Source organism: Pomacea canaliculata, linkage group LG8 (genome assembly GCF_003073045.1).
Source record: "Pomacea canaliculata isolate SZHN2017 linkage group LG8, ASM307304v1, whole genome shotgun sequence".
NCBI lineage: Eukaryota > Metazoa > Mollusca > Gastropoda > Architaenioglossa > Ampullariidae > Pomacea > Pomacea canaliculata.
The window spans coordinates 534,183-557,874 of NC_037597.1; the positions used below are offsets into that span (position 1 = coordinate 534,183).

General features: G+C 36.4%; 3 protein-coding genes across 8 annotated transcripts; 2 read left to right on the forward strand and 1 right to left on the reverse strand.

Annotated features, from left to right (window-relative positions):
• Positions 1-252: 252 nt before the first annotated feature.
• On the forward strand, positions 253-7,994 carry LOC112570247 (ras-related protein Rab-32B-like). Of its 4 annotated transcripts, none has more exons than XM_025248610.1 (10): positions 258-1,542; positions 1,876-2,076; positions 2,222-2,254; positions 2,646-2,742; positions 3,025-3,081; positions 3,511-3,543; positions 4,082-4,109; positions 4,433-4,507; positions 5,541-5,649; positions 6,396-7,994. In XM_025248610.1, exons 1-10 carry the CDS (start codon positions 1,461-1,463, stop codon positions 6,566-6,568), a joined length of 888 nt encoding a protein of 295 aa, XP_025104395.1. In that variant the 5' UTR covers positions 258-1,460; the 3' UTR covers positions 6,569-7,994. The 4 variants fall into 4 exon arrangements, with proteins under 4 accessions (XP_025104398.1, XP_025104395.1, XP_025104396.1 ...); XM_025248611.1 differs by having other exon boundaries at positions 259-1,542; positions 1,876-2,025; XM_025248613.1 differs by lacking the exon at positions 5,541-5,649 and having other exon boundaries at positions 253-1,542; positions 6,396-6,548.
• Positions 7,948-10,959, reverse strand: LOC112570246 (uncharacterized protein C1orf198 homolog). Its single transcript, XM_025248609.1, has 4 exons — positions 10,633-10,959; positions 10,172-10,222; positions 9,062-9,904; positions 7,948-8,634 (listed from the first exon to the last, which is right to left on the reverse strand). The coding sequence occupies exons 1-4, from the start codon at positions 10,912-10,914 to the stop codon at positions 8,575-8,577; spliced, it is 1,236 nt and encodes a 411-aa protein (XP_025104394.1). The 5' UTR covers positions 10,915-10,959; the 3' UTR covers positions 7,948-8,574.
• LOC112570242 (DNA polymerase eta-like) lies at positions 10,942-22,591 on the forward strand. 3 transcript variants are annotated; one of them, XM_025248587.1, is made up of 11 exons: positions 10,942-11,002; positions 12,466-12,604; positions 13,295-13,429; positions 13,891-14,114; positions 14,555-14,730; positions 15,528-15,631; positions 17,084-17,203; positions 17,816-17,939; positions 18,193-18,258; positions 18,477-18,649; positions 21,019-22,591. In XM_025248587.1, exons 2-11 carry the CDS (start codon positions 12,480-12,482, stop codon positions 22,124-22,126), a joined length of 2,355 nt encoding a protein of 784 aa, XP_025104372.1. In that variant the 5' UTR covers positions 10,942-11,002; positions 12,466-12,479; the 3' UTR covers positions 22,127-22,591. The 3 variants fall into 3 exon arrangements, with proteins under 3 accessions (XP_025104372.1, XP_025104373.1, XP_025104375.1); XM_025248588.1 differs by lacking the exon at positions 10,942-11,002 and adding an exon at positions 11,050-11,857; XM_025248590.1 differs by lacking the exon at positions 10,942-11,002 and adding an exon at positions 11,968-11,987.
• The last annotated feature ends 1,101 nt before the right edge of the window (positions 22,592-23,692 follow it).

The window sequence follows — 23,692 nt, forward strand, 5'->3', positions numbered from 1 at the left end:
ACCTTTACCAACCGATGCCTACGCCATATTCTGGGAATAAGATGGCCTGACAAGATCTCCAACAGCAGCCTGTATTGTCAACCGGTATTGCAATACTAACTCGCTATACAAGTGAAAGTCCTAAAAATAGTTTTTAAGTTATTTCTAACTAAATCGGGTCACTCATTTTCGTATAGTTCACAGTTATTGCCGTTGTCTTCCATCGTTTCTGGTAAAAAAAAATTTGAAATAACGTGATCCGATTGGTTAACCCTAACAAGGAGCACTTCCGTCGACACTAAAATGGCTGACATCTGTTGATTCGTTTCAATTCAGTTGAATGAGTGTGAGCTAGAAACATTCTCAGAAGTTGAAAAAGCGAAATACAGCGACTGCACAGCAAAATAAAACCAGTTCTGGGAAATAGCACGTGCGGAAATGACATCGCGATGATGTGCAAGTTACGACCATGACAATTTAAGATAAATTCCAATAGTAAAATCTTTTATATGTGTACAAATTTGAGATTTTAAAAGGTTTTGATTAATATTTCAAAGCGCAACGATACGCCATACAGTACATTTTATTTAGCGAGTCCATAAATGCTCTTAATATTTGTGTCTCCGAGGAAGTCTCGCCGATACTCTACAAAGTGTGGTCCGCGGACCAACGTGCATAGGTCAGGTGGTCCGTGTGCATAGTAGGTCAGGTGGCCCACGTGCATAGGTCAGGTGGCCCTTGGCTGACAGTCGTCATATATAGGTTCATGAACTGACTTGGTTCTAAATGATCTGCGCAGAGAGCTCACATGTAAATACGATGCTGGCTGGTCCAACACATCTGTACCCACTTAATTCTGACTGATCTGACATCTATGGCAACACAAGATTAGCGAAACTGCTACTCAGCAGCATATATATATGGCGCAAATCCAAAGACAAATGTGACTTGTTGAATATATTAAAGAAAGGAAACGCTGTTCACTCAAGTCTCTTGTCTTTCGGAAAAGTGAACAACTGAAAACCTAGCTTTAGTTGGACAGTTGTGGTCACTGGGCGCAGCGCACTCGATCTGTACCTCCAGACATACTCCCGTAGAGACTGATACTCGCAACAGGAGGGCGTGACCGCTCTCACATGGTCAGCTTTGTAGTCGCTCTTATCCTCTTTCATTTAATGAACCACGGACGTATATATTAGCTCGTGGATGAACTTTCTTATCGAGTAAGGGTAGTAGGTCATAGGTCAATCTTATCAAACAGAGGGGAGCGAGGTTCAGGTACGATCCGTTGTTCACAGAGGAGTTCGGAGTCAGTCGATTCAAAGTATACCTCTCCTTTCTCACAAAAAACAACTGAAACATTTTGGTGGCATCAGGGTGAAAATATATTTGTATAAAAGGGCAGAACGCGCGAGTCAGAATAAAACGAAAGCAGAAAAAGTCACATGATTTACCGACTCACATGACTCCTTTTTCTGAAAATGGCGGCCGCGTCGGCTGCTACAAAGCCGCTAGTGCAGGAACACTTATACAAAGTTCTTGTCATTGGAGAATTCGGCGTTGGTAAGTGATGAGGGGGAAAAATTATAACTTCAAACTTTGAAATCGCGTGGCGCCTCTTATTTCATTATGAGAGTAGAATCAAACTTGAGCCAAAGACAACGGGCATCTGATCCCCACCTTTTTTAGAACACAATTTAATTGTCAGATTATAAGGACTTTGTCCGGTCTTTTCGCTATAACCTCCATAATATACATTATGTTTCCTAATATTTTCTTTGTTTCTGTAAAAGGAACTTCATTTAATGTTTTTGCTTTTAAGTATAATGGTTGCATTAGAACTTAATTTTATACACTTCAAAAAGCTGTCCGCTTTTGAGCACAATCGTTTTACAGGAGGAAGAACTATATCATCATTCTCATCAAGAGTAACATTGATGAGATACCTCATGAAAATGAGGCGAAAATCAAGTAGAATGTGTGCATTGATGACCCATAAGCAAATGACAGAGAAGCATGTACTGGACAGGTGGAGAAGAACTCCAGGTGATTTGCAGGAGGCTGACTGCACCTGCAGGATCGATCGAGGCATATACAGTACCAGCATGATTTGATCATTATGATGTCGTTAAGTCTAGTGTCATCATCCAAACCTAGAGCAATAAATGCTTGAAATGTTTACATGTAGACTTGTTCTGGAAATAAACTGAATGATCACATTGTTATATTTGGACCATTGCAGGGAAAACGTCTATCATTCGGCGATACACTGAGGGTAAAGTTTATCAAATCTGAATTTGATTTTTTTATTTATCATCTGGCATAAATTAAAATATTTCTTTATTTCCTTATTCTGTATTAACAAAGCTATATTTTAAATTTTCCTTCCCCTTTCTGTTTGTTTTTATTTTTTTAAATAGAAGGCAGATTTTGAAATAAATGTTGCCCCTAACTTTGATATTAAGAATTTATTGATATATTATAATTTCAACAGCCAGTCCACAATTGAGAGCATAAAGTATTTTCATTACACAATCACTGATGACAAAAGTTGATGAAAAACATTCCCCCCTCCCCCGGAAGCCAGCAATCATAATCCTTGCTAAATAGAAAGATATACTTGTCTAGTTATCTTTTCTTCATTCTTTCCCTTGTCATTTTTTAAGGCTACTTCTCCCCCAATTACAAACTGACCATTGGAGTGGATTTTGCCCTGAAGAGCATTGACTGGAATGAATCGACCAAAGTTAGCTTACAGCTGTGGTCAGTATAGATATCTTTTTTACTATTCATCTCTTCGGATGAAATTAATCTTGCAAGGTAGCTTTTTAATATCAGTGTGTTGATCACAAAAGTCAAATTCATGTACATAATATTCTGCTCATCATTTTATTAGTTTCCACATATTGTTTACAGGCTCTCACATAACAATAATATTAAAGAGAACATTTTCTTTTTTTAGAGTTGGGGAAGGAAAGCATTTAAGTTTTTATTTTATTTTTATATTGAATTATGTCTTGATATTTAAAAAAAATTTTGCTTTAGGGATATTGCTGGACACGAGCGTTTTGGACACATGACCCGAGTATACTACAAATATGCGTAAATATTTGCTTTAAACTTTCTCTTTTTTGAACAGTTGAAAATTACATTTACTTACTGAGATTTGTTAAAGCTCGTACACATAACCACTTGGCCTTATGATGAAATCTAGTCATCATTTTGTGACAGGTGATAAATTCAGGATCATTATTATTTGAGCATGAAAAGGTTGGTTTTCTGGAAAACTTGACACAACTTCAGCTTGCCAAAATTTTAAGACCTGTCTGCATTTTTGTCTTGGATGCTTTAGCACTATCTACATGAACTGTTTTGATGAGAAAAATTGATTTTCCTAGTTACAGTATGAACTAAAAAAACTAGACCAAAACTTACCCCAGCTAAACAGTTTGATTGACAAGGATTTTTCATATAGATATAATTATATAACAGATGAATAGGATTATGAATTAAGAATTATTTAAATTTCAGAATTGCTGCCATTGTTGTATTTGATTTGTCCAGGTAGGTGCATCATTTCATTTTCTTTCAAAAATCATAATTACAGATCAATAAGTCTATCAACCTACAGCAAAAATTGTAAATTTCATATTCCACGTTTACATTCAAAAAATGATACTGAGAAAACATGTAACTTGAAACTGTCTTTAGCAGTATGGGAAGAGGGATAGCTGCTTCATCTTCTCAAGTGGAAAATGTGACTGATACTATCAGTATTACATATAGCCAGTAGGAGTCTATGTGTTCTATTCCATAAAGCACCTTTTATTACGGAAATTACATGATAGAGTGGAAGACATGACCGTGACTGAGATTCTCATTCACAACTTTTTGAACACTGTGAAATTGTGATTAACACATAAGAATATGTTATAAACTGCCTCTGCTTTGACAGTGCCATTTCACGAATAAAAGGGAGATAAAACAATGATGAGATAGACAGCAGGAGAGAAAATGGGATGAGAGGGAGTGGGAGATTGTGTACAAGTATGAGTAGTTTTCTTTGATACATAAAGTACTTTTTATGTGTTTTCGCTCTCAGACCAGCAACATTTGATGCTGTCATAAAGGTGAGCACTGTTTATTTCCAGCAGTCTTCGAGCTTATTGTTCAGAATAAGTATTTGTTGATGGTTTGTTTCTTGAGTCATAATTGTCTTGTTTTATATATCTCAGCATACTAATTCCATGATTTTAGACACTTAGGCAATTTGTTAAATCATTCCATGGCAAATGAAATATTAAGATCGGAAAGGATGTCATGATATTCTGGTAAATTTTTTTTGAAAAAGTCATTTCCTGTTCATTATATGTATTTATTAATCTTAATGCTTCATATAAAATAATCCTAGACATCAAAATACTATTATAACTATACATATTTCTGCATGCAGTGGCTGGATGATGTAAACTCCAAGGTGATGTTAGCCAACGAACAACCAGTACCTGTCCTGCTACTAGCAAACAAGGTACCATTCTTATTTTATCTGTGAGGGATCAATAATAATTAACAACCTGCTCTTAATGAAGAAAAAAAGGTAAAGGTCATTCCCTGACCTTTTCAGGTCATTGGGGCACGTGGTGTTCGAGACTCTTTTTTTCTGCTTGCCAGTGTTAGGTGAGGGCAGTGCCCATCTTCTCTTCCCTTCCCCAACCCTCTTTGGAGTCAGGTACCCATTACCGCTAGCTGGGTCAACTAAGAGAAGTTTTCTGTGCTATGCTCTTAATGTGCACATCATTTGACACTCCTATATTGCTGTGAATGTCACAAGTATAGTTTGCAATCATGAAACAATTACGAGTAACACCTTTTAAAGAGTTTTGATACTGCCATGTTCAACATAGCTAGTAATTTATCTGATAATTTATGAGATTATTTCATCAGCTTAAAAAAAAAAGACCCTTTATAATTTATTCCACATTTAGTTGTTATATATGATCAGTTTTCTATTTTTAATTTCTACTGTGTAAACAGATGTATACTGCACATTTTGGACCTTGTGGACTTGTACATAATTTACATTAAATGGCATTGAGGTCACATAATCAACAATGGACACATCAGTCTTCAATGTACATCACAGAATTAACAGTTATGCTATTTTTTTTTTAATACCACTTAACTACATCAGAGTTCACACTTGAACACAATATATTTACACCTTAAAACTAGATATTTACTGTTATGTTGAAATGTTGATTATAAATACCAAAACAATAAGAAGTCTTATGCTGCACCAGGGTCAGAAACTAGACTTTTGTCCAACACAGGACACACATACATGTTATCATCTGAAAATGTATGATACAAGTAAACGCCAGTTTTAATTTTCACTAGAAGTTTACAGTCTCATAGTGAAATGTTATGGATCTAGGGGCAATGAGCTGAAGGAAAATTATTCTATGAGAAATGCTTACATTTCTTAAAAACAATAATCAGAAATGCATGCACCTCTTTCTGCCTTTATGAAGAGGTAATATTCTTAATTTGATGAATTTCAGAGTGACATTGAAGAAGTCAGTATAAATAAGGAGCAAATTGACAAGTTTTGCAAAGAACACAAATTCATTGCTTGGTTTCCAACATCAGCAAAAACAAACACAAATATTGGTGAGTCACATGTTATTTCTCTACTTTTCTTCGCTAGTTATGCATTGGAAATGTGTGAAAATACTGAGTACAACATAATAATAATCTGGTAACATATAGCCATATGTTTCCCAATTAAAATCATGCCCGCAATGCTTTACAAAAGCTACCAATTTACTAATTGAAAAATATTCCATGCACCATCATCGTCCCTCCCTGACTGACACACATACACACTACAGACCCATCTACAACCTAAGGAATCATCTTGTTAAAGCCACACATAGGCACAATGCACACAAAGCATTCATGAGTTATCATTTTTCATGGGCTAATGAAGTGGGACAGTGGTAAACAAGAAGATCACAACTGACAGGGTGTTTTCCCTACCCTAAGGGCAAGCTCAAGTGCTTCACAAAAATAAATTTTTACTGCAGTCTACAGAAAATTTGATATCCAGATTTTCAGCTGTGGACAGTTTCCTGATATGATGTTGCATGTTATTCCCTCAGAAATGCCAATAATAATAATTCTGGAATTGAGGTAACTGATGTGCCTCCTGTTTCAGTGCATTTACAAGGTAAACACAAAATACAAGTCTTAGTGCATGTGAAGATTCTAATTTAAATATATTGGTATTTTTGAACTATTTTCATTATGAATAAGACTATATATCATTGTCTGATGGAAAAATTATCCTTATATAGTTCTTCTACATTCTGCTAAGTAAATCTGCTTCCCCATCTGCTTGTTGAAAACTGTTGCAGATGAAGCCATGAACTTCCTGGTTAAGTTTATCTTGGACCTTCCAGAAGAAAGTCATCTGCCAGCTCCTGATCGACATTCATTGCCCAACTCTCTCGTTTCCTCCATGGATAATTCCTATACCAGAAGTCTGACTGACAAAGACATGCCAAAAAGATGGTACTGCTGCAGCTGAGAGTACATTGCATTGCCTGTTTATACTGAGAATTCTTGTGCTTTTGCTTTGGAAATGCTAGTGTATGCTCTTTTTCTTGTTATTCTTTTATGTCTTCAGGTAATGAAGGCACTTGAAAATTAAAATATTTATGTAACTGATTGAGCCATAATACATATTTAATATATATCTTGTTACTTTTACACAGAAACATGACATCTAAAATTATATAGCTCTATGTATATGTATACATGTGTTGTAGGTCACAATGTAATTATACTACTTGTGGGGGTTTTCCCAGAAAAGCAAGTAAGTAAATTTACATCTCATTGAGAGCCTCTGATGATAAAAGACATGAATATTGCTTGTTGCAATCAAGGACAAGCAAAGCCTAGTGCTTTCAAACAAACTCTAAAGGCCAGACTTCAAAAATACAGCAAGTTATGCTTGAAAAGAAACAAAAAGAATTTATAATGAAGCTCATGTGATAAAATATTTCTAACTTGGCATATACCCTACTGTTTACTTCTTTTTATTTTTCCTTGGTTTTGAAAGCACAGCAATAAAATTGCTTTGAATATGAAATGAATTAAACAATTTACTTGAAACGGTAGAGAATTATTTTACAAACTTTTTCCTTTTGGTTGTTCTGTACTGCATACTCAATAAATGTACTGAGAAAATTGTATCAACAGCTTTGATGTCTGAAGTCTATGTTACCTATGGAGATCTCATTTTGTAGATTTTCAGTTTAGTAATTATAAAAAATTGCCTAACATGAATTTCTAATTTATGGTTTTGTGACTGTACTGATAAAGACATTACTATTTTTAAGGAAAAGAAGAAAACACAAGGTATTAGATGTTCTTACACAAAGATATAAAGCACTATCTTGAATTGCCCCTTGGGATCAATAAAGTTGTAATCAAATACATGGTGTAGGCCCCCTCAGCAAGCTTTCTGAGTGTAAAAATAGTTTTATGTGAACGACATATTTATAGGTTGTGCTTGAGTACAGAATTTTTTTAATCTGTACATTTAAAAATGGCTCTTTATGTTTAAAAGTGTGGAATTATTTACTTTATTTTTTGGGGTGGGAGGGAGGAGGTGGGAGGTAGAGTCTGGTCAAAGTGACAAATTGATCCAGTTTATTTTTAGATTTCTACTTTTGGAAGGGTGTGACCAAATGGCAGTGGGCTTGCAGACCACTGAGTTTCAATATCTGGCGATTTGTGCCACTGGTGAATGATTGATTCTGTTATGATGGTGCTTATCTACATTGTGCACACATCTGTTATTTGTTGACCTCAAAGCTTTTCTTTTCACGTGTACCAAAAAAAACAAAAAAAAACAAAAAAAAACAACCAACATTTATGTAAAAATACAACCAATGCATGTTGTTGAGAGTTTGAAGTGTGACAGACTTTTAATAAAATGCATGCCATTATCAGGATTTCCTGTTGTGATCTATTTCAAATATATACTTCCATGCACACTTTCGGGCATATGAACACAAACTTTCATGCTAAGAATGCACAATACTTTATAAACTCCTCTAAAATAATTTCCTGTTATTTTCAAATAGTTTATCTTGGTTGTACTTCATCCCCCACTCATTTTATGGTTAATCTTCGTTTTAAATATATTTGTACTTCTGGAATTCATTTCATCATCATTCAAGATCACCAATACACATCTCACTTTGATAGCCAGAAGAGAGCAAGCATATTTTGTTTTAAAGACTAATTTTATGCTTACAATGCATGCCATTAAAATGAAACGTTTGTTAAAAGTCAATTTATTTATTATTTAAATACACATTATATACAATTGACACTGTAAGTTATTTTTATCAACATATGTAATTATTGAGTACAATGTTCAGGAACCTGGAATGTTGCAAAGGAGAGATAGATATGGCCATCATTGGAGACAGTCTGTATGATAAGCAATTCTAAGTAAAATATTGCACATAAATTACATATAGTCTATTTCTAAACTCTGTCCAAAGGCATAGTTACAAACTGTCACCAGTTATCAAGGAAATCAAAGCCTGTCTTGGGAAGTTCAATGTCATCTGTGGAGCTCTGTAACAATATATACATAAAATGGTATTATTACTAAGCACATGAGGATATCTTTTTTTTTTCTTACTCTCATGGTCTGCAAGTACAAATTACTACTTTTTTAAAGGTTGTGTTGCCTGCAGTAGCCATATTTTCCATTTTATTAGTCCTCTATTATAGCTTGAATTTTACCACTATATCAGTGAAACTAAAAGAAATATTATCTTAACAGTTAGTGTTGAGAAGATGTATAAATTACTATTATCAAATGAACAAGACTGGTTTCTTATGTTTGTTAGCATGATGGCTAAAAGAAGAGTTCTTTTACATAACATAAATTGAATAGCCAGCATGTAACTGAGATATGTCTGGAATGAAAGGACATACACTTAATGCGATGTTCTGAACGAAACATATTTAAGAGTTTTAAGCAAAATGTTCTACTCACACTGTTCTGTGCAGACAGCAATACTCCAGCCTGCCCCTTTACAATATACAGTACCTCCTCTTTATCTAACTCCTCTGAATCTGCACTTGATGGCTTTAAAAGTTGTGTGGTGTGGTCTGGACTGCTTTCTGCTGATATCTTGCCAGTAGTTTCGCCACGTTCCATCTCCATGGTATCAGGCTCTTTTACTGAAGATATGATTGACTGTTTTAAAACAGGCACTGTCTGCTTTATGTCGTCATCAGAATCTGTAGATGTCTGCCCAACAAAATTTGACCACATGACTGGATTGCTGAATGCATTCCTGTCCTCTTCTTTTGAGTCCTTTATAAGTAACTGTTGGGCAGCATCAGCAGATGACTTCCCTTTATTAGTATCTTTTTTAAAACTGCCAGTCTGATGAGTCTTGTTTGGAGAAGTAGTCTTTTTTCCCTTGTTAACTTTTGCTGATGACACCTGTATGTCTGACTGCTTGTCGGTGGTTATATTTTGAAGTGTCTTCACTTCTGGTGAAGTAAGCACCACCCCATGGGATGGGCTTGCAGAAGCAGAGAGGTCATTAACACTTCCTTCAAAAGCTGGATTAACTTCCTCTAGCAGACTTTCCACCAAACTGGCCGATCCAGATGGACTATGCACAGGTGTTTGAAATTCTAGACATCCACACCCACTGTATTCTTCTAGCACTACTTGTGTCCATGTAGGTGCATTTAGTGAAAAATATTTATCATTTCTAATGACTTGGTCTGTTTCCTGCTCCTCTGTTTCTGACTTGACACATCTGTTATGTTGCTTTGTAAGGTTTTCATTGTCCAAATCTAAAAGTGTGAGATCCTGCTGACTCTGAAGATCACAAGTGTTAAGAAAGTCAGATGCAGACAATCACTGCAAAGGCTATATCTAGCAGAACATTTGCAACTGACAGATTAAATACCAAAATAAATTACAAAATAAAACAATTGAAGAATAGCAAGCAACTATCTTCTAAGATTATTACTGGAGAAAATACTTAAAACATAAACACTTTTTATCATCCCATTGTTCAAGAGAATGCACTACACATGAGCGAGTACACAAATATACACTCTTAATGACAAATGCATGGCTCACCTTGGACTTCCATGAGAAAGGACCAGAGTGCTCATCACGCCATGTCCATATCTAAAAAACAAAAGTATAGATTGAAACAAATATTTATTCCAGAAATGGGACAGAATACTGGATGATTAGACAGTCTTTTATTGTTTCTCTAGAGCAAAGCTATATCAAACACATCAAAATCGAAATCAGATTTTAAGACTCTTTATAAAGCAAAGCAAGAGATAACCGTACCTTTGTATCATTACATTGGTTTACATAAAATTAAGTATGTTTGTGCACTAATTGTAACACATCTGTTGACTGGCGGGAACAAACAAAAATATCATACTCTGAATGAAGAATGAATAAAATTTTATAGTGCACACAGACGCATACACAACATGCATATCTGTCCTTTTCTCCCAAGAAGCGCGCATGTCATTCACAATCAAATGGCTGCATAAAGTTATATGTATATGGTATGATATTACATCGTTTTCGTCCACCATAATCTTTTCTCCTGACGATAATTTGAGTACTGGCCAACACTGTTTCATTTTCTCGTTCCCTTCCTTGTCTGAAGCTTTGGAAGGATACAGCTGGCGTATTGAGTAGGGTACATACAGGTCGTTGAGTAATTCTTCTTGCTGTTCGGGTGAATATTTTGTCCACCTGTTTCCTAAATATTTGATTAAAGACTTTTCACGCAAAGCTATTTTCTTAGAAATGTGGTTGAAAGAAGCAAAGTACGAGAGAATTTTCAGCTCCTCCATGTCGCTCTGATCGTCATGTGCGCATGCGCATCTCAACTTCCGGCGAGGCCATGGAGGACTTCAGCGCCAACGGTCTCGAAGTGAAAGTGTGAGTGTCAGACCTACAAGTCGTAAATCAGTTAAATTTACATTAAAACTTGCTGACAGAAACAACATAGTTATCTCATGGTACTGAAGTAAGACGCAAATAAAATGTGAAACGACAGGATTGTTGATAGGCTAGACATCAGCACCAGACTGGAGAGCAGAGATAAGCTGATATAAATTCGCATGCAAGTGGTACAAAGAATTGCAGAGAATCGGAACTTAACTTGCTGTGCATGTACACATACACCACAGGTATACGTTCCCACACCCACACTCATACCATTCACACGTGCACAACTGTGGTAAGAACCTAATAATTACAGTGGAAGAGAGTTTAATTCGATCTTAGCAGCACAGAGAGAGGACGTCCGTTGTCCGTATTGCCTGTCTTTGTGGGAGGGAGGATAGAATGTGCGAAACTGATCAGGAGAAAAGGTTTTGTTCAGGAGTGTGGACAGACAAGATTTCAGTAGAGTAGTATGGGGAGGAGCCTTCAAAGAATCCATAGCATAGAGTTGACAGCTTGTAGTTTATTGTAGCTTTAACTGGTAGCCATTGAAAAAGTGGTGTGGCATGTTTACATTTGTGAGTCTGGAAAACAAGAGGCTTAGTTCTGGACTTTCTGAAGCTTTCTGAATGAGCTGCAGACAGTCTGCAAGAAGAATGTTGCAATAGTCTAGTTCAGACAGAACAAATGAACAGATGAGAATTTGGTGGTTGAGATGGCACTTCATGTTCAAAGTTTCAAAAACAACAAAGGAGACAACAGAAAATTCTATTTTTGTGATCAAATCATTGCATGGTGATGGATATGGTCAAATGGCAGAGGTTGAATTGACTCTTGATTGTTGAATTGGTAAGCAGCTGAGTCAGCAAACGGATGAATCGACCATTGATTTTTGTACATCTTACTCTGTTCTCTCTATCTTTCACACACAGAAACACACAAAATAGTTATTTTAGTTTGACACTGCAAGTATTTACAGGTCAGTATTTGGTTTTATGAAAAATATAGTAGATTCTTTATCGTACAGACTTTTTACAAAGTACATTTGTACTTCATAACATTAATGTTCAAATGTTTATTTTACCCAATTTGTGGTTATTCACAAAATAACTTTACCAGGCTATTAACTTGAATAAACTAAAGCTTGAGCATTTGGTTTATATGGGATAGGCACCAGTTTGGTTTATATAGGACAGGCGTTTGTCTGGTTTATATGGGACAAGCATTTGTCTGGTTTATAGGGGACAGGCATCTGGTTTATATGGGTCCGGTATCTGTTTGGTTTATGTGGAACAGGCACCTGTTTGGTTTATTTTTCTTTTATGGTATAAATGCCAGTCATTTGCTTGTAACCACAATAGTTTCATGAGAACAGCGGAAAGAAGACTAATATTTCTTTTCTTTTCAATGAGCAGAGGAATTTGATTGATGAAAATTATTTTGTTATTGTCAAACAGCTTGAAACTTGAAGATGAATCGAGCAGTTGTGTTGGTCGATATGGACTGCTTTTATGTGCAAGTTGAACAGCGTCTCAACCCTGACCTCAAAGGAAAGCCATGTGCAGTGGTGCAGTACAAGACATACAAGGGTGGAGGGTGAGTGAGCATTCTTTGATATGCTCTTAAACTTAATTGTGTAACATACTGTAATAGCACTTTAAAATAATTTGGTGATACTTAGGCAAACATCTTGTGTCAGGGATTCGTCATTAGCTGCATTTAATGTACTAAGTAAGTAGAGAAGCCCAAGAAAAACAATGTCCTGCGGATTGGTTTTCATGAAAACCTAAAAACCAGTTTCATTTTTGTTTTCCAAATTCGATATAACAAAGGATAGATTAAAAAAAATAGACAACATTGTGTCGTTCTTACCAAGAATCAGAATACCACATTAACCTTGGCTTTTAAGAATATGCCACTTTGGAAACCAGGCAGTTGTGTTATTCAGTTGTAGTCACATTGGCATAAATAAGTTATTGCTGAGTTAATGGCACATTATTAGCATGCTTACATAATGAAAGAGGTAATATATAAGTAGCAGCATTTGTTGCTTTTTGAAGCATGCCCATGGTACTGGTATTTGGAGCATTGCTATTGATTTGAGCATAGCTATTGTGCTGGTGTTTTAAAATTGCTGTGTGATCCCTAAGAACTGTGCTTATTAAGTTCTATTATAGCCAAAGATGACTTTATTAATTATATGGTGCATTGTTGATGCTGATGTCTCAGTTTTTATTATTTAGAGGAATGGCCATTTTTAATAATATGCTTTGTGTAACTGTTCAGCATCATTGCCGTTGGCTATGAGGCGCGAGCGCTTGGTGTCACACGTAGCATGATGGGTGATGATGCAAAAAAGATCTGTCCAGACATCGTGCTAGCACGTGTACCTGAGGTCCGGGGCAAAGCAGATTTAACGAAGTGAGATATTAAAAAAGAAAATTAAATGTTTGGTGTGTGGTCCATCTAAACTTATTCTCCTCAGAAAGATGTATTAAAAATTGTGTTAGTGCGTTTTGTACATTTTTTTTCATGTTTGACTTAATTCCTTTGTCAGAAATCTTTACTAGGCTATGAAAAGTCATATAAATAAGCAGAAAAATATGGAAGTTAAAAGATTGCTTGATGCTGCAATATTTAATTCATGCTGTGGCCAATTAATTTACAAGTTTAAAAAGCAAGTATATTCATGTTTTTGGCTAACTTTTTATTTTGCATGTGGTCTGAGGAATTGTCTATTTGTTTGAAGTCTATTATTGTCTAAATGTAGTTAAGTATATGTTTATCAATCTTGTAATCAGCTCATGAAACTGCAGCAGCTCCTTAAAAACCTCCCAGTAAAATCAGCAAGTTAGGTTAACACTGACTTATTTCTGTGACAGGTATCGAGAAGCAGGGGCTGAGGTGATTGAAGTACTGAGCAACTTTTGCAATTGTGTAGAGAGGGCAAGCATTGATGAGGCCTATTTAGACCTTACAGAGGAGGCTAAAAAACTATTAACAAGTCAGACATCTGGATCCTTGACAGCTGACCAGCTATCCAACACATTTGTTGAGGGTTTTGGAGATGATGTTGAGGAGGATATGGATAGAGCCCAGCTGAATGGTGAGATTTTCGTGGACCTCTGTGCACTTGTGACAAGATCCTCTTATGATAGGATCACCTACTTTCCTCTATAATCTCCTCAGTAATATCAGCAAGAAATTATTTGAAGGCAAAAATTATTTTAAATTCAATAAATGTTCAGTGGTTAGAGATATGGAAATGACTATGATGACATTTATTAGATTTCAGGGACAACAAAGATTTGGTGGTGCACTGCTGAGGTGCTCTTAGATTCCACTTAGTCTCATTCAATCCGTGGTGAGAGTCTTACGATAAAGAAGCATGTTAGTGATATGTTGCTATGCTTTGAGTAACATCTGTTTATTGCTTTACTAAACACAGCAGTTTGTAAGTTTATTGCAGTGGCTAACTCAAGCAACATGTTCTTTTTCTTCATAAAGTTTACATCACTTGCAGGTAATTTTATTTCTTTATTTTAGAGGAAGCAGCCAGGCACAGAAATACAGACAAATGGTTGAAACAAGCTCATGCTTCTAAAGAAACAAACAGTGGGGATGTTTTGTTGGCAGCCACTGCATTAATAGTTGAAGAGATGAGAGCTACTATTTTTAAGAACACTGGATTTCAGTGTTCTGCTGGAATTGCACATAATAAAGTAAATTTTTGTTGTTTTGGTATTTGCTAGCATCAGCCATGTCATTGTCATCTGCATCTGATTTTTAGATAAGAATTTCATATGAAAATAAGTTTAATAGATGAGAATACTTGAAGACATAAAAACTCAAAGCAAGCAGGAAGAATTCAATGAATAAAAAAGCTTTTGAAGCATAGATGATGCAAAGTGTAGAGATATGTATGAAATAAAGGACTAGAAACTGCTGCTAATGGTGTTTATTATAAACAGTGAGGTCAGATATGACGATATACAAGCTCGGGAAATAGTGCTTATTGCAAATAGTGAGGCCAGATAAAATGGTATACAAACTCAGAAAAGGCTGTGTGGCAATTGATGCAGTATGTTATGCACAGAAAATAGTTGGCAGTTGGTATTTTAATTTATGACAATGACAACTTTATTTGTCCCAGTGGGCAATTTGAACATGGGATACAAAGTAAAAGTTAGAAATAAAAATAAGAAACGAAGTTTGTTGCAAAGTGCAGCATTAAATTATGTCAAGAATATATAACTTTAATTTTATTTCAATTTGGGTGGAATGAATGGTACATTAGTTAGCAATCTTTTTTAAATGGTATTTTATCATTGTGTAGCCTGTGAAGATTTCTTTGGCTATTGGTAGTAAGTTTGCCACAGATATCAAGATTTATTTCTAGCATTTATTTCATTTATTTCTAGCAGTGTTAGGTGCTTAGAGGTGTCTTTTGTTCCTAACTATAAAACATTGAAAATGACTGCTGACACTGATAATCATTGTTGAGATCTTTGTGTGTCAGATGCTTGCCAAGCTTGCTTGTGGTCTACATAAGCCCAACAAACAGACCATAGTGCCTCAGGGCTCTGTGGAAAAAATCTTTATGACTCTTCCTGTAAGAAAAATGTGAGTATGCATAGAAGCATAAATGCTTTTTTTTTATTTGTTAAAAGAGGCTATGTTTGATGTACAAGCTAGAGACATATATTTCTGGACTAACAGCTTTCAGGAAGTTGTAGGCTATCAGGTGTTCGTGACCCATTTAACAGCATTTAGAACAACAATATCTAGAACCACAGCATGTTGATATTTTTAATGTTAGTAGTGTACTTGCAACAAGTTTACTGCTGAGTTCTTTCTTTCTTTTTGACTTACTCTTTTGTTTGTGGCACTGGTCCCACTAGCTAAGACAAAGATGTAGAAGTCTGTTGCCTACTAAGCCTCATTAACTTGGGACTGATTACCCATAAACCTTCGTCACTCTGATTCTCTTACCACCTTTAAGTCAAATCAATCAAATCAAATCAGACTTTATTATTAAGTCTATACCTAAGACACATCTTTTCAGAATGACTTCACTGTGACGCTGTCCTAACCATGAGCATGTATAATGTGTGTCTGTAATTTACTTCGTGTATGAGTAGGTGTGTCTGTTGTAGAAGTGAGCGTGTGCATGGTTGTTGATGATTCATTCTGTATATTATTTATGTAAAGCTCTCTGAGCATATCTTTAGAAAAGCACGATGTATTTCCCCATTATTATTGTGACAAAATTCACTGACCTTGACTTCTCACAGTTTTGCCCAAATCCAAAAGCAAAACAGGCTCTAAAGCAGGGGTGGGCAAAGTACGGCCTGCGAATGTCTTTGGACCAGCTAGTCTGCCAAATGTGAAGTCCACTTGTTTTCGTTTTTATTCACACTACTTTAATTTGTTTGAAGTATAATTTATCAAGTACAACGGTGTTAGAAATCACCAGTCCGTAACATTCTAATGCAGACCAGGTACAAAGATAACAACACGGCTGACATGTCTGATGGAGTCGTTAGAGAACATTGAGGGGGCGGCTGCCTTCAAAGGAAAGGTTGTTTTAAAGTTTTGTGAGAGAATTGAAACAGCTTCACTTTACACAATTAGCGAATGTACTCATTTGTTGTCCATTCCATTATCACTAGGTGTTGTGTAGTCACGTGGCCTGTGTTTTGGTATTTTACTGGCCACCACATAGCTTAGAATTCTGACACCGGCCCGCAAACAAAAATCTTTGCCCACCCCTGATCTAAAGCTTGAGCTTTTTTATCTTCATGGAAACAAAAGCTTGCATTATTTGCACTTCCTCTTCATTTAGATTGTGAAGTTGGAAATATATTTGACCTATGGCCTCTTTCACACATAGACAACCATGATGTAAGTAGAAGATGAATGGAGATTCAAGCATTTTACTTGTAAAACATTTGAACTTAATAAAGGTGGGAAAATTGTGCAGATCTGACACCATGATGACGTTTTGTGTAAAACAAAATTCTGCTTACAGTCTTGTTGCACATTCTTTCTAAATATTATGTCTATCTTCAACAGTCGTAGTCTGGGTGGAAAGCTAGGTGCATCCCTGACAGAGGAACTACAGGTACAGAACATGGGAGACCTGTGTCAATTTTCACTACAGCAATTGCAAACCTGCTATGGGAGTAAGACTGGGTATGTTCATGACTTATCAACTATTGTAATGTTTTTCTTGCCAGTCACAGTAATGTTTCTCACTTAGTTTTTAAATTTGGACTAAATTGACTACAGTGTGAAAACATCATCTTGCTTCAGTTGTAGAGTTTTCTCAGGACAACGTTTTGTAGTTAAAGGTGTGTTATTGTGCTCATGCATGTTGTTATAGAACAACGGATCTAGACAGTGGAGATGCTTACCTATTTCTATGGTAGCCTTGAATACGTTGTACAGACTTTCAGAAAACCTTGTATGATTTCTTGAAACCTGTCCAATATCCTGCTGCAGCCATCCATGCTGTATAAGACCAATTTGAGTGCAAAATTCTTTCAAAGGATTGGGTTCACCTTATAAAATACTCATTCCCAAAATCTGAATGAACAAATCACTTGTGGTTGTGGAATGCTAGTCTTCAAACTTGAGCACTGTTACGTTTTGGATATCAATCTCTGTAGGCTTTGGTTATCAGTCTGTAGGGTTTTGAGATTAATTTGAAGGTTTTGTATATCAGTCTCTGCTGGCTTTTATTTAGTCTGTTGGAATTTTGTGATAGCAAGCAGAAACACTATGTTACCAAATTTTTTTCAACAGACTGTGGCTGCATCAAGCCTGCCGAGGGTTTGATTATGAGTCAGTGTCGGCCCGACAGCTGCCCAAGTCTATTGGCTGCAGCAAGAGGTTCCTGGGCAAGGAGCGATTGGATAAAAAAGAGAAGGTTGTGAGAAGTTTTAGAATTATCTGGGTCCCAAGCAGAAGGAAGATAGCATGTGACACAAGGAAGATTTAAAAGGCAATTAAAATATGGTAGTTTGGTTTTGTATAATTTTGTTTAAGTAAAGCAGTAATTCCTTGTGTAGCAAGGGGAACAGTAAAGTTCCTTTGCTATTTAATGTTTTATCTTGATGTGTTGCTTCTTCACATGGAGAGAATGGTTTTGTGTAATGAAGCTTTGTGTTATATGTATGCAGGTTCTTTACTGGATTGGACAGCTGGCAAAAGAGGTGTCTGAACGTCTCATAAAGGATCAGGAGATTGTGAGTGAAGGCTGCCAAGTCTATGTGCATAAATGTGCATGCAGTACATACCTTTACTTATAACACATCAACACCAAGCACTCCTTCCCATGCTCCATCAACACTTTCTGACATCAAAATAACCAAGTTGAGCTTTTTTGTCGCTTTGGCATCGACATTTATCTTTTATTAGCTTCCTTTTTTTATGTCATCCATCAGGCTTGGTTTTTCTTACACAGAACAAAAGGACTGCCAAAAGTATGTGCGTGTCTTACCAATACTGTGCTAAGCCAACATCTGTGACTGGCAGTCGAGCATGTGCGTTGGTGTCATATGACCACAAGAAGATGACAGATGCAGCTTTTGGCTTGCTGCAAAAATTCAATACCTGTGGTGCATGCAAGGATAGTTGGTGAGTAGTTTCTGTTTGTGTCAAATGAGAAGTGTTAGTTGCCAGTGCTGTGACTGTCTTATTACAGTATTTAGAAATATTAGTGATGAGAGTACAGGTGATTTGCAGTGTGCACAAGGGATGTCAAACTTTTCTTATAAGTAATATTTTTCAAATTTAACACGCAGTTTTTTTTTTATAGCACCGTCACTCACATCACATGTTTTCATGCTGGCTGTCAATCAACTGTTCGCATATTGTGCAAGCATTTTAAATTTTGTTGCAGAAGATATATCACACACTGAGTTCTGTCTCATTCTGTTGAACTGCATGCATTCTTATCTAGACACTTATATAACATTTTGATACTTTAACACAGATACAAGGCAAATGCTAAATATAAAACTTGTCAATGAGAGGACAAATAGACTGACAGTAACAAACGGGTGCCCACTTCTTTCTAGAATCATATTTTCTGTCAGTGCTGATGTACCACAAGGAAGTGCTCACTGTTAGAAAGCCTAAGATGGTTCAGATCCTACTTCTGTAAGGCAACTAATAGAAATAGAAGTAGTAAAAAATGCAGTATTTTGGCAAGACATATGTTTTACTTTTTACAAGTTTTGTTTTTTATTGAAATTTTTTTACAGAAAAGTGTAAAACACATTATTTTAAATTTGCTTAATTTCAAATTTAAACATGCATAAAATAACAGTCGACTGTACTTAAGATAAATTTAGACAATTATTGTTCTGGATTTTGTGTGTAGGATCATTCCAGAAGCAGCAGGCCTAGTGCCAAATCCAGTCGGACCCTCCCTAAGTCAAACTGAAAGGGATTCCCTCCTCCCCATCCCCTCAAAAAAAAAAATCATCAACTTATGGAATTTTCGATTTAGGAAAAATGCATAGGGCTGCAACAACACCTTGCCAGCAGACCTGGTTTTGGGCAGCCCCCTTCAGATGGGCCCATGTGATTCCGATGTCCTTTGCCTCGCTCTCTGCTGTTCTTTTCCAAGTCTGCTTTGGTCTCCCAAGTGTCCTCTTCCCCTGAGGGTTCCAGCCAAGTATAATAATAATTAAAAAATGCAAAATTTGTAAAGCACATACACTGATAAGGAGTATGCTCTTCGAAACATGGACAGCATACGAGAGACATGAAAACAAATAAATAACATATGAACTATAAAAGAATAAACAACTAAACGAAGAATAAAATGAAATAGAGTAAACACAAAGACGAACCAAATAACAAAAACAAGAAGTTAGAGTAACATGATATAGCATAAGGAAGGGTGTGACGAAGGACTACCATTATGGGAAAGGTTGTTAGGAGTAATGTTTACGGAAGAGGTGTGTTTTCAGTGCACGCATTTAGAGGATTCAGTAGTGGCTAGGTGGCGGATGAGGAGCGGAGTTATCTAGCTGGGATGTAAGGGAAAAGCAGTTCAGAGAAATAATCAGGGCAGGTACCAGCAAAGAAATGTATATAGAAAAGTATGTAGTATCGAACAGTGCAGTGAAACATATTACCTTTAAAGAAAAAAAGTCTTAACTTTATTTGGCATCAGTGTGCCGATACATCTTGCTTGACAATCTCTTCAATGGACTAAAACACATTTTCCTCAAGATCTGGTGTACATTGCAAACATCTGTGCCTTGCTTTTTTTCAACTGGGGACAGGTTGAGTATCTATGTTGTTGCATCTTCTTCCTCATCCCCACTCTTAATCGTTTTTTTTCCTTGTTTGCTATCTCAGCAATTATGTCAGCGTTTTAGTTCTTCACATTCACCTCGCTGTCAGCTTTGAGAAAGTCTTGAAAGAACACTTCCTTTTTAGGGCCAGTAGCTGTCAGAACCATGGACCATTCTTCGGGACTTGGAAGTGCATAGTCTGTTTCCATTAGCATTCTCTCCAAGTGCTTCTCTGAATCATCAACTGTTTGATGTCTAAAATCTTTTTTGAAGCAATTTATGTTTCTTTTGAAACTTCATCCAAAGCCTTACAAAATTTGACTTAAAGAGGTTGGGCGCTGAAAAGTGTTTGGGTTGAGATCTAAAATCCATTGGTCTTATGGGAATTCAGCCTGGGACTCACGAGTAATTCAACGTAGGGAGGTTTTTAACATAGGGAAGGTCGACTTAGCGAGGTCCGACTGTATTACATCTTTAGATTGAATGAAAATAGTTGATAATCTGAAAGCAGGTAATTTAGTAAGGAACAAAGATTTTATTGAAAATATGTCTTATGTAGCCTTATCAGTAAGTTAATCTTTAACTTGTCTGCTGAGCTCCATATCTCAGTAATGCCAGTCAAATCTAGGTGTACCATGAACTTTCATATGTATGTGTGTGTACATGCATTTATGTGTGTGTATTTATGCTTTACAGGAGTCCATCTATTACTGTGCTGGGACTGTCTGCCACTAAGTTTGAAGAGGAACAATCTGCCACTCATCAAGACATAGCGACCCTCTTTGCATCTGCTGCTGTGCAAGGTGGTTCATACTCGGAGAAGCCCAACAGCTCATTCCGAAACCAACAGCCTTTCGAAAATGACCACATGCTGAATGCCACCACTGGCAGTGGCACCTTGAGCAAATCATCTGCAGCAATGGCAGAGAAGAGAGGTATGCCTTCAGAGGTACATCCACATGCCTCGTGTCAGCCCCAAAGCACCACACGTTGTGTGGCCACATCTCCAAGAGTGACTCATAAACAAACCCTTGAGGCTGTAAACCTTGTCCCCAAGACCATAAAAATGCCAGCAAAGCTGACTGGATTTTTTGCGAGCAAGCTGGCTAAAATTGCAGCAGCGACAACTACAAACACAGAGTTCTTGCCACTTGTGGATGATAAGAAGGCTGATAAAGAGATGGCTGCTGTAGAGAATGAGACTCGAAAGCTTGACAGTCCAAAAGACGACTTTGCAGCAGCACCTTTTGTGTGTTCATCTGCTTTTGACAGGCAAAATGCATTTGATGAGCACTCTAAAGATGAGCTTAACTTCTTCTCTTCAGACAAGAACACCAGCAAAAGCCAAATAAATCACATCTTTGCTGAGAAAGCAGAAGGTAGGCTTTGTTTGCTGTCAGACTATGGAGGGGAATGCAATGCTATAGACAGACAAGGGCAAACTTTGAATCTTGGAGGACATAGAGAGAAGACTAATACTAATAAGACAGACTCAAGTCATGAAGAGACCTCACTCAAATTGCCAGATGATGGAGAGACATCCCCCAGGGATCCAGCTGCATCTTTCACTGGCATTGACTGTAACACTGACTCAATGGTTTGTGACAAATGTGGTAAGATTTTTACTGTGTGGGAAATGCCAGAACACTCTGATTATCATTTTGCCCTTGAACTGCAGAACAGCTCTGAGCATGTTGTCACACACCAGAGTGCCATGGTCAGTTCTAACATTGTGAAACCAGCCAAAATGGGGGTCAAACGAAAAGGCATTGGTGGGAGGAAACCGGGACAAAAAGTAAACTAACAAAAGGAGAGACTCAGAATAAGACTCTGCTCTGTTTCTTCAGTAGGACATGATGTTGTATATATCAAATATAATAATACTATTCTGTTTCTTCAGTAGGACTTGGTGCAATAGTGAGGACTGAATTGTATATAGCTGTTATAATACAGTGCTTTTGCACTAGTGATTGAGACCAATGTTTGAGATATACATTGAAACTGATAGCAAATATACATTGAGACTGATGCTAAACATATATTGAGACTGATAATAAACACATTGAGACTGGTGGTAAACAAACTTTGATGATAAACATTGGGACTGTTTAGCTTCATACACATCGTTGCTAATGGTAAACACACATTGAGACTCTTTTTTTTTTGCAAGTTTATTTCTAGTGGCTTTTATGAAGTTGTTTATATGCAGTAACATTTGCTTGGTACATAAATTTATGCTTCTTTTGAGTATAATAAATTAAGATTTTTATCATCGTATTTGTTATTATGGATGGAAAATATCCCAATGAACTATGATCTATTGCTATATCTGCTATTTTCTAATGCTGTGCATTGTGATGTACACACATACAGTCTCTCTTTCTCACACACACTTATGGGTGCATTTGCTGTGCTTTTCAAAATTATATAGCTAAATATAAGAATAAGCGCTCACTTTAAGCGTTTTAAAAATGTTAAGCATTTTTGTTTGTCTTCTTACAGTAAATCTACATGAGAGAAAGAACTGACCAAAAATTGTGCGAAGATTTTTGGCCCAAAAGAGATTGGCATAAAAATTGACAAATTCTTTATCAGCTACTGAAAAATGTAAATATTTGATAGTAATTGAAATTAAATTTACTTCAGTGTTGTCTCTTTGTACAGTTAATTGGTAAACAAAATGTCTTTTATAAGACATGATCTATTGTAGAAGAATTCCTGTAGATGGTTCCTGATATTAGCTACATGCTTTATTATGATTGGAATATTTCACACAAGATGACCAACACCCCTAGGCTATAGTTTAATGATATAAGTGACATACATTTTTCAACTTGACTGCGACTTTTTTTTTTTGAAATTTACATTGGAAATAACTAAAACAGAGAAATTCTAGATTAAAAGAACAGCCTACCATCCATAGCCAGTTTTTACAGGAATGGCAGAGCAGGTTTGCTTCCCCTGATCAACACCTAACTCCAATCCTAATCTCACTCTTGAACTAAATACCCTAATCCTAACCCTGATAATCCCTCCACTCTCTAAACCTTCCTAATCTCAAGTAAATCATTTTAAACCCAGTCCATATGAGCAAGGGTATACCTCGCCCCATCACATTGGGTACTCATAAAATATTTTGTCTCTGCACTCAACTTTTCAGCATTTATTCTTAATGAGCAGTTAACCACTTTTAACTCTTAAAATGCCAGGTTTGCATTACTATTCTAAACAATTTTTACCTTGTTTGAAATCTATGCCCTTTCTTTGAAAAATGTGAATCATACATCAACAGACTGCATTGAGTAATAGAGCGTTTAACATTGCAGCAGTCTGTTCTAGTCCAAGGGATAATAAAATACACCCAATATCG